Consider the following 12,019-nt stretch of genomic DNA (forward strand, 5'->3'; position numbering starts at 1 on the left):
GGACCTCGTGATTCCCCCATAGGTCACGGTTCTTGGACACCCCCGTTTGGAGTTAGTGTGTATACGAGTTGCTCATATATGGTATTGCATTGCATTGCATCTACTTGATTTCATTGTTATTTGACTGATTGATTCTACTTGGTTATTTAGGCTATCTTCCTATCTTGCTTTGTTGAATTATAATTGAGATAAAGTAACACTTTTAAATATTAAAATGAGACTTTTCTATAATTAACCTTGACATTGCTTCAATGTTGTCGGTCAGCGTGATTTACTGAGTACATGTATTTTTCGCACTCATACTAAATTTACTGCACTACTATGTGTAGGTGTGAGTACTAGCTGATTATGACAAGACAATTCAAGTTCTGCTATTTGGAGTTTCAGAGTGAGCAGTTGTGAATTCGTGGCAGCCGACTCCAATTTTATTTCTTTATTTAGCTGTCTTTCTATTTCTAAACAAAGTCATGTCAAACTTCTTGTATTTGCTTTCAGTTAGGTGCTCTTGAGTCATATCACCAGGTCTTTGGTGTATTTTGATTGTACTTTGTGCACTTATGTAAATTCGTGACATCTTTTATATTTTATCACTAATCATGATTGCTTTATGCATGTTAATAATAGAAGTGGATAAAAATATAGAAATGATTCACCTACTGGGTTGCGTGTAGGTGCTATCACGGCTTAGAGGATTTTGTGTCGTGACAATTTGATTTATATTATCCTGTTAGACTTTATTATGTTATGATGTCCTTGTATCGTGGTTACTTCACGATTGTTTCGCCTGACAAGTTGAGTTAGGTGCCATCATGATTTAGCAAAATTTGGGTCGTCACATGAATCTAGCTCTTTTCATACATAATAGTGATATACCATCCCCGTCAATCCCTCCAATAAGAAGTTCCACGGTTGACTAGCAAATAAAAATATAATGGATTAGAAATCAGGGCTCGCTTTAAATGATTCCTTTGGGCTCAAAGCGAAGGACTTGTGATTCATCGGTAATTATAACACCTTCACCGTGGATACAATAAATGATCATATGCCATCCTACTTCATAAGGGCGGATTCGGAGTGTTTCGTGTGGGTTCATAGGAACCAAATAGTCATTGGTCAAACTATGCGATCTTAAAGGTGCTTGTAAATGAGGTGAATTTCAGATTTGAAATTTATGAGTTCATATAATTCTAGCCCTTTTGAGCTAATTATTGGTTCTAAATTAATAATTGATACGTATTATATGAATTTCTTACGACAAACATAGAGTTTAGGTCAAAACTATTTGGTTTAGGCCGTTTAGCCGAACGCGTAGCCGAAATTGCATATCCACCCTAATTTCTAAATGGGTGGATCTTTACAACATCCCTGAACGATAAATCATTTTACTTACAACTTAGATTTTTCATTTAATATGTTGTAATAATACCTCGGGGCGTATCTCGTATGGATGCTTATCAATCAATACCAATAAAATTTGTCCATTCTTGTTTTTTTCCTTTACCTTCCTAATTTATTCTCTATTAACTCGTTTGGGAGCTTATCAATGACTGTTAAAGCTATTTTGAAACTTGGCAATCAGCCAATCATGATGAAAGGGTAGGAGCAACACTAGATGTACTAACATTTTGTCCTGAATTTGTAAGTTCTAAAAAGATTGGATCAATTTAAAATAGAATTTCTATTAAAATATTAGTTTTTATTTAACTAAAATAGGGCCAAAAATGCCCTTTAACCTTTTGAATCTGGCTCAAAAATACCCTCTTTCCACCTATGGGACCAAAAATGCCCTTAACATTTATATTTTAGCTGAAAATGCCCCTCATTCCACTTATTAGACCAAAAATACCCTCAATGTTTTATTTCGGTTTTAAAATGCCCCTAAGACAAAATATTGACTAGATGGAGCTTTATAAAATGCCACATGGCAACTTATGATTGGTCAATTTATTTGTTTAATGTGAATTAAATTACCCAATACATATGTGTTGATCTGACCCACCCATATAATTAAACTTTCTCCTAGTTATTAAACTACCCCCCCCCCCAAAACCTCAACTCCTCTCTTCTTTACTTTCGGGGCCAATCAATCGTAGTCCTCCAATTTATTATCGAATATTTATAACTTATATATTCGTCCAATATATATTTTTCCTGAATAAAGCTAACAAATGCCCAAGACTGCCCAGGTAGTGCTTTGTCAAAAAAAAAAAAAAAAATTGGCCACAAAAATTGATGAATTGCAAGTGAAAAACATTTCTGCAACAAAAAGGAAAAAGGTGCAGCTCACAAGGTGGCCAAGTTTGCTTTAAATATTGACAAGAGATTGATCTTTATTCACTCGTATAGAATACTTTTACCCAATCAAATTATTAAAACATTACAAATCAGCAAATATAAATGGGTAATTAGTGAAAAGGGTAAGTAAACGAATCAGGTTGTACCGAGTACATAACAATTCCTTATACTTTCTAATCATTTTATCAGGAAAAAAAAAAGGGATCTTTACCCAAATAACCACGATAATATTGGAGGAATACATGTGGAAGAAGAAAGAAATCGGGGTGGGTGGTTTATAATGAGGACTCGGGTTAAATTATATGGGTGAGCTTGACCACTACATATGGATGGGTAAATTAATTCACACTAAATTAATAATTGGACCAATCATACGCTGTCACGTGGCGTCTTATAAAGCCCCATCTATTCAATCGGTAGTTTTAGGGGCATTTTTAAGTTAGAATATAACGTTAAGGGCATTTTTGATCCAATAGGTAAAAGGGAGACATTTTTAAGCCAAAATAAAAACGTTGAGGGCATTTTTTGGCGATAGGTCGAAGAAGAGTATTTTTTTTAGCCAAATTCAATAGGTTAAAGGCATATTTGGCCCTTTTCCCTTTTTAAATGAAACCAATAACATATTCTTGATCGCATGATAACCTTTCTTATTATTTGTTTCATACTATTAACATCATTCATAAATCATAATCATGGACGGAAGTAGGGGTGTATAAAGTAAACCGACAAACCGCACCCAACCGATAACCGAGTCAAACTGAGAAAAAAATTCGACTAGTGGTTTGGTTTGACTTGGTTTGGTGTTGAAAAAAAAAACCCGACCATAATCAGTTTGGTTTGGTTTGGTTTTAGCTAAAAAAAGTCAAACCAACCCGACATTACATGAATTCAATTTTTAAAATATTTTATACATACAAATATTTATTTGTAATGTAGTTTATAAATATTTCTTAAATTTTTTCGTAGTTTTTTTATCTATTATCATATTATTCAAGCTTGAACTTATAATTTTGAATGTCAATAAGTTTTATATCCTATGGATGTTAGTAACTCAAATAAAGTCCAAACCAAAACCAACTCAACACTAATGCTAACAAAAAAAAATCAATTTATCACTAAGAATGACAATAATGTTGGATATCTATTATTGAGTTTTGCATAATTGGTTTAGAGAGTGAAAATACATAACTTAAGTTTTTTTTTCTTTGTTTTTCTTTGCCATATAACTAATATTTGTTAGCCGTACTTATTTTAGCATGACTTAGTGTTTTTAGATTATGGTCTTTTTTTATGGCTTATTAATTAGCAATATTTATTTTAACCGATTTTATTATCTTTTGTTGAATATTTTAATACAATGTCATCACTCTTCTCACATTTTGTGTTATTTTCTTAAGAAACACCTTAATTATATAGTTGTATCTTATTAGGACTAAAGAAATATTTGAAGTAAAAGTGTATATGTTTTGTATCAAGACTATTCCGAAAAGAAAAAAAAAACCTGAAAAACCCGAGAAAACCGAATAACCCAAGAAAACCCGAGGTTGAAAACCCCGAATTTTATTGGTTTGGTTTGGTGTATAAATTTTAAAACCCGACGCAATTGGTTTGATTTGGTGTTTAAAAAATCCGAACTAACCCGGTCCATTGTACACCCGTAGGGGGAAGTAATCAAATCCTTGGTCAAATGAAATAAATATTAGTTAAGTTTGCGGTTGATGAAAAAAAAGTTAATTAATGTGGTTGATTGAAAAAAATTAGTTAACTTTTGTAGGTTCTAAACATAATAGGGCCTTTCGTGGCCACCCTTGGACTACGCTCAACCATGAAAACATTCTATTTTGCGTTTCATTCATCTTATATTAATCCCTACATTTATCAATTCCTTTCTCACTGCACCATTTCTCCAATTCCCCTTAGAGAATTGATGCATTCAAAAGAAATACAAAAAATAAGGAAGAAAACGTTCTAGCAAGAAAAAATGGCACGTAAAATTATGATTCTTGCTCTCGTGTTCTTCGCCATGGTCTGCATGGCCTCCGCCATTGATTATGCTGCAGCAGCTTTGAAAGACGCAGCGGATGCTCCAATTCCGGTTGAAAACAACAGTATCATTGGTACGTTTTAATTCTATGAATACACTTTTAATTACTTAATTATATTATATCTCAATAATACGCCTCCTTTGTGTGGGTTTGTTTCCTTTTCATGATCCAAAACACATATATTTTGAGGGCGATGAAATTTAAATCTTTCTCTAAAATAATTTTTTTAAATAAAGAAAAGCACTTTCGACATTTTGGAAGCTTCCTCAAACAAGCTATTAAACTTTTTGCCTATTATGTTGTTATTAGAACCCAACTCAAGGGCAAGGAAATTAAATCATTTACTTTAGGCCACAAAAATTAAAGATTCTCAAATTATAATTTTATAATATATTTAATATTTTAATTTATATGTAGTTGTTATCAATAGAAGGTTTCAAATGTTATGTCTATTTTTTTGGGATTTGGTTGTGGTCGTGGTGAGTATATTATAATAATTTTTTTCTATTAATTAGTACATTTACCTCCATTTTTAATACTGATTTCATCCTCTGTGACTATTTATTCATTTTTCAGAATATGATGATTTACATTTCAATTTCAACTCATTTTTCCTAAATGAATTAGTTATTTGGTCTAGCTCGTCTGATTTATATATAGATGAGAAAATAAGTGTTTTGTATCGTTAATATATACATTTATTAATAAATAAGATGAAGGCCTCTTATAAAGATTTAACTTAAGGTTACCAATTGAGTAAATTCTGCTACTATATTGAATTGTGTGACAATTTCATTTAAAAAATTCAATTGTTAAAGAGAGTATACATTTAATTTTATCAATTACATTATCTTTTAATAGGTACTATCAATGGATCCTATGAAAATGGAGCTGTAGCTGCTGCACCTGTTGGTGCACCAATTTCTGGAAATACTTTCCCTAACATAACCCTACCACCAGCACCCAATACTAACGGTGCCACCACTAGCACCCCAGATTTCATCACCATTGCCACAACTATTGTTTCTGCTGCTGTTGCTGGTTCATTCTTTTTTTGAATGATAACTAATCAAGAATCCAACATGAGTGGAGCTTAAATCCTTGTTTAACATCTTTTTTCTGGTTACATATTTTCCTGTCTTTAATCCATTTGGAGTTATGTTACATGTTATCTTGGACAATATGTAAAAGACATCATCTTTGTAAACCATGAAATTTAAATGAAAAAAGAAAAATGATTGAATCGAATTTTTTTTCTGTAATTTAAGATGAATTATTACTTTTATCTTAAAATAGTAAGGCTTATGATATTCAGGTTTTGACCAACTTTAAATTAATTTGACAAATATTTTCGGAGAAGTATTTAAAAATACATTTATATTAAACCAAATCATACGTGTTTGAAATGTTTTTAGTTTTTTTCTCAACTCTTATTTGTACTTCGACAATATTTTGAAGGATTTTTTTTTTTTTAATTCTAACAAGGTCTTCTTGAAAGTGTCGTAAAATTTTAATATTCCACTTACACAAGCTTAAAATGAAGCATTTGGACCTTAGCTCCATGGAAGAATTTGTTACTGTTGAAACACGAAAGAATTGAAATCTTAGATCAAAACAATATGTATAAATGATATGGACAATAACGATTGCTATATCCGATTTTAACTAGCTTGGATAAAGACATAGCTACTGTTGTTGGTTGTAAAAAGAATCAAAAAGCTTTTCACAACATAGAGATGTAAGTGTGGTCATTATTGGAAAGTTTTAGTCTAGTGGAATAAGCAGACCGACGAAATTATTATGTAGAATTTAAAGGTGAATAAAATCCAAGTAGTATTCTTAGATTGTTTGACAAACCAAATCATCAAAAGTCTAACTGGAATATGCCTAAAAATATTAATTTGTTGAACGGGTAAAAACATACGTTTTGAAATCAAGAACTTACCAACAACATCTTCATTAATCATGCAAATGAAATCAGAGAAAAATGATGAGTTTGTTTTCTTTTCCCCCTTTTTTTTTTTTAAGGTTAAAATGATGCATTATTATAATATAAATATTAACCAAAAAAAGCGAAATAAGTTCGGACCGTGTTGCGCCTGGTAAGTAGGAGAATTATAGTTAGTATCTAAATTACTTTCATAGTTTGAAATAAAGCATTTCTAGCAAAAGTTGTTTCCTATTTGTCTGCGTAGATTGATGCTATAACAAACATAGGAGGAATCATCCAAAAAAGAGTCTTCATATACCTGCCTCCTAGATCCCTCCTTTGCCAGCATTTCCGCCATCCGATTCTGCTCTTTGAAGTTTTGGCTAACAGATGTGTCCCCATGTCTCTTCAACAACAACCTGCATTCATTTTAATTAGTTGTTATAAATGTCATTCGGACTAATAAGTAGGTTGATTACCTCTTTTGCATCTATGTATATTTCTAGCGGTTAAAAGTTCTGGTCGGCAGCAATGCACAGTCCTTGGAGGAGTGCAATAACTTCAGTTCTTGTATTGATTGTCGATGGAAGTCCCTTCATGTAAACTATAATCCATTCTCCATTTTTCATTTCATGTCCATCTTTGTATTACGCACTTTCATATTTTGGAGTTCATAATTTTATGATGATGTTTCTCAAAGTTGTAATTGCATTGCTTTGCAATGAGGACTTCTGCTCAAGATTTATCGGGTTTTATAGGAGGCGCCACACGAGGTTTGCTAAAGCAACTTCGTTCTTGGTTTTTGTTTTTGTTTTTTCATCTCAATCACCACAAAGTTTTAGGCATAGTAACTTATATCCCATTTCACAAGGTGCATCTTTTTTTTTTTTTTTTGAGAAGTTGTCTTTGAATATTATTAATACATTTGTTAATAAATGAGAAGCTTAATAAATTGCACTACATGGTTGGGATTACTATTTAATAAAGATTTTGCAAGTATAAAACGCCTCGCAATAGTGTGAAATTTTGTTTTTCACATTGCGAGCTTGGTCTTCATGTTGTCAATGATGAACTGCAAGTCTTTATTTGTCTGGCATTTGTTTAGGATCGGGAATACTGGATATTTGTCAAAGAATTTACTTTACTTTATGAAAAGTTGCTTGGTAATGCCATCAATAAATTGAGCTTAGTAGTTAGCGGAGAAGATGATTTTTGATTTGGTGAAATTAATGTAGTGACCGGAAGTCTTCTAAGGATTCTACAATATTATTTATCTTTCTGTTGATAGTTCTAGCCATAATAGTGAAGTCATCAGCAAAGAAGATGTGGGATAGGAAGGGTCATGTCCTGTTAATTTTTACAGACTTCATGTTTCTTGGATCGACAACATGGTCTATGTTTATAGAGAGTATCTCCATGCATATGATAAAAATGTAAGGCGACATATGTTTTCCTTATTTGATGCCTCTAGACAGTTTAAGACGGTTGGTGGGTGTTCCGTCTAGTAGAATATCCATATTGCTAGTGGTGATACAAGACATAATGAGCCCGAGAATTAATTTAGAAAAGTTGAAAAAAGGTGGAAACATCTAATTGTAGCTTCACTCCTAAACATGAGGCACTTCCATAGGCCTTTAGGAGCAATGTCAAGTAATTGTAGATATATTTGTCTTATTAAGCTTTTTCCTTCTGATAAAGGTTTTTGCATTTGATTTAGTATGCTTCTTGCTTCCGCAATCTTCCTTATCATCCAACATGCTTGTTTTGGCACTCCTATTTGATGAACTTGTTGTTGTTTAATGTAGTAGCTATGGATCCATTTTATCTGCTATTTATCTTGCTTATGAGTGAGGTTTCAGTATGTTTTAGCTAAAGTTGTTTTATTCCACACTATCATGTTGATGAGGTTCCAACCAACAGAGGACTTAGGCATGCACATTCTCTCTCAAGAGATAAGAGCTTTGTTTGTGATAATAGAGGAACCGTTTCTGCAAAAGGCTTCCACGACTTTCAATACCTTAGCTGGCATAAGAAAGAGCTGAGACCAATAGACCTAAACTCCAAATAAGACAGATGATACCAATTGCATTCCACCAACGAAGGATAGTTTCTTAGAGGTCCAAGATGGGATCCTTGCAACAACTTTATCAATGAGGGGATAATACTTGAGTATAGTTAATCTCTTTATGGACAAACAGACTCCCAAAATATTATATTTGAAAGAGAGTTCCCCAAAAGAGAAAGCATTTTGATAAGGCAGTCCTACACCACCAAAATACAAGAAACTCTTATCTGAATTTGCTTGCAACTCCGAGGCCAAGGAGAACAGATTAAAACAGTTATGTGTAGCATAATTGTCTCAATACCTCCGCTGACAAATAACAACGAATTGGTAGAAAAGTTAAGGTGAGTGATCCCTAGTAAAGAGCATCTAAAGTGGAATTTGAAGTTGTCATCCTTTGAAAGTCCACTAAGTGATCTACTAAGGTATTCCATGCAATAACAAATAAAAATAGGGACATTGGAGCCCCCTGCTTCAAACCTTTAGCTGCATTAAGAGGCTCTGTAGTTTCCTCATTAATCAAGATGGTATAATTAACAGTTTGGACACACTCCATAAGCCAGGCTATGTATTGTTGGAGAAAAGCTAATTCCTCAGGGATTTGCTGTAAATAGGGTTCCACTGAGTCATAAGCCTTCCTCAAGTCTATTTTGAACATGCATCTTGGTGATAAATATTTCCTCTCATAGGCTCTAACCAATCCATGTGCCAAAATGATGTCAACAATTTTCCTCCCCGGAATGAATCTAGCCTAAGCTTCACAAATAGCACTAGCTATAACTTGCTAAATTCTGGAAGCTAGAATCTTAGAAATGATTTTATAAAATATGGTGCAACATGTAATAGGTCTAAAATCCTTAACAGTCTCGAGGTTGGCCACCTTAGGAATAAGTGTAACTGTTGTATAGTTCATTCCTCTATAGAGTTTACCTGTGGCAAAGAAATCAATAACAGCTGTAGTCACTTTTGTATTAATAACGGGCCATACTTTTTTGAAAAAGTGAGCATTGTATCCATTCACTCCAAGAGCCTTATCATTATCAATACTCCATAATACATCATGGACATCTGTAGCAATTGCTTCTAAACATAACATAAGCTGTTGAGAATGAAACAATCTAGTTCCTCTTGTCATCACTAGTCTATTAATAGCAGGTATCGGATGTGCTGAGGATCCCATTAGTGCTTTGTAGAACTGAATTATTTCCTTCTGGATAGTTTTTGGTTCACTTACTTTCTGTCTAGTAACATTAGTGAGCTCAGTGGTTTGTTTCTTTTGAGCCCTTTCCCTCACCACAGTAGAGAAATATTTTGTATTTGAGTCCCCTAGTTCAATCATGTTGTTCTTGATTTCTATTTAAGCATGTCCTCCTCTATGAAAGACCACTTCTCCAGGTTGTGTAGTGCTTCCTTTTCCACTTCTAAGAAACTGTTTGAGTTCTAATTTTGGATATGAAGTTCGATCTCTCTCAGATCAGCTCTTGTTTTGCCAATCTTCTGAGAGATATTATTAAATTCCTGCTAGTTAAGTTGCCTCAGTTTGGGTCTTAGCATGTTGAGTTTTTGCCATACATTTTGCATTGCATTGGAGTGACATTTTTGAAACATCATAAGCAATCTTCTTGAAATCCTTAAAGGCAACTCACACATTAAAATTATCTAAAAGGACACTTAATATTCCAGTTTTCATGCTTCAAAACTAATTTCATAGGCAAATGATCAGAGAGTAGAGGAAAATCATATTCCAGTGAGATGTGGGCCCATTTCATCATTCGTGAGGCATTTCTAAAAGCTCTATCAAGCCTACTACACACTATGTCACTCCTTCATTGTCTATTGGTCTTTGTGTAATAATTATCCCTCCATGATTACTCAGTCAATTGCAAACTTTAAACACATACGAAATCTTTTAATTCATCTTGAGTAATGGGGCTCCCAAACAACCTATATTGGGGATGAGGCATTGCATTAAAATCCCCAATGATCAGCCATGATTCACTGATTAAACCATCAAGAGAGTGTATTTTATCCCACAATGCTTTCTTCAATTCTATAGTATTAAAACCATAAGTGACAGTTAAGCAGCATGTGAAATCATCTCTTCTACATCTAATAGTGTAATGAATAAGTTGTGCTTAATTGTCAAGAACATCCACTGAGTAAATCGAGTCATCCCAAATCAACCAAATCCTCCCATTAATAGCATGTTGATAATTATTCTTGTAAGACCAACCAAAGGTAATATTATTCATGATCTTATCTATTTTATGCTGCTTGACTCTAGTTTCCATAAGTCCAGCTAATTTAATATTATTGGTCTTCAAGTAGTTTCACATTTCCCTTTGTTTATATCTCTTATTCAAGCCCCTTATATTCCACACTATCCAATTCATCGTGATAAAGTGGTACCACCTTCATCAAAGGGAAGTGGTTTACCTGAATACTCACCAATTCTCAGAGCTAAAAAAGAGTTCCTCATAGTAGCAGAACTCAAGACAGAAAACTCCTCTGGATCCAATAGAAGGCTCACCATTTGCATAGTCTGTTTTCCTCTATTGATTGTTTTGGTAGGTGAAATCCATCCAAAGAGAGGTGGTGATAACATTTCTCTGTTGTATAGTCATTCTGGAACCATCATCTCAGGAACAGTGCCCATGCCAACCTCTGCTTGGACAGTGTTGAGAGAAGTGCCCTCATCTGGATGATCTTTTGCAAACCATTTTGGTACAAGTTTAGGTTGTTTCTTCCTTTTATGGGCCTGTTCCTTGTCTTGATTAGCCTTCTCCAGTTTATCACAATCATGTCCAATTATAAGACATTCAGTGCAATATTCTGGGATCTACCCATACATGACATCCTGCTGAAATTCCCCACCATAAGGGTCCTTAATAGTAGTGGTCAAGGGAAGAGGTTTAGTAATATTTATCTCAATTAAGATCCTAACTAAGAGATCTGCGATTTTTTGGCAGTACACTCATCCGCAAACAGGGGAACTCCCAAAGCACTAGCAATACAGCTTAGAGAATTACTGCTCCAACAGCTAAAAGACAATTTAGGCAATTTAACCTATAAAGGAACCTCAGTAATAAGTCCATTTTTGAAATCGAAGTTCGGATTCCACATTTTAAGTGTCAAAGGCCTGTTGTTTCTAGTGTGGGGGCTAGAGTAGAGAATCTCATTCAAATCAGCCATCTTCTGAAATTTCACCACATAATAACCATTTTCGTGATAAAATAGAGTAGTAGGTGCTACATAAGACCAGTTTTGTGCTATGTATCTTTTCAGAAAGTTGTACCCAGGCGAATCCCCAACAACGTATGCAATCAAGGAGCACTTCCATTTTTCTATCTCTTGCTCAACCTTCTGTTCATCTTGTTGAACCACCACATTACCATTAATCAACTTAGGAGCTACAAAATTCAGGTTTAACCTACTTGTTGCTGCTCTGTTACCAACAAAGATACTCGTCCATAAAACCTCGGGTGGTTTATCAGCAACAACTTCAAGCGAAGTAGTGGCTGCAACTGCCATTAGTACTGTTCCATTGGTTGAAATAGGAACATGATCTGAGTTCTGTTAAAATTGGGGTGGGGTTGCTTGTGATTCCGGATGGGGTTGCTTGTGATTCCGGAACACTCATCTACAACTGCTTCAAGACCCCAGAAGTACTGCATCGAGTATTAGGTC

At 34.0% G+C, this 12,019-nt stretch overlaps 1 protein-coding gene across 1 annotated transcript; it reads left to right on the plus strand.

Annotated features, from left to right (window-relative positions):
- The first annotated feature begins 4,174 nt into the window (after positions 1–4,174).
- On the plus strand, positions 4,175–5,588 carry LOC132066609 (uncharacterized). The gene is made up of 2 exons (XM_059459886.1): positions 4,175–4,412; positions 5,202–5,588. Exons 1-2 carry the CDS (start codon positions 4,277–4,279, stop codon positions 5,396–5,398), a joined length of 333 nt encoding a protein of 110 aa, XP_059315869.1. The 5' UTR covers positions 4,175–4,276; the 3' UTR covers positions 5,399–5,588.
- Positions 5,589–12,019: the final 6,431 nt, after the last annotated feature.

Source organism: Lycium ferocissimum, chromosome 8, assembly GCF_029784015.1.
Source record: "Lycium ferocissimum isolate CSIRO_LF1 chromosome 8, AGI_CSIRO_Lferr_CH_V1, whole genome shotgun sequence".
In the NCBI taxonomy this organism is placed as follows: Eukaryota; Viridiplantae; Streptophyta; class Magnoliopsida; order Solanales; family Solanaceae; genus Lycium; species Lycium ferocissimum.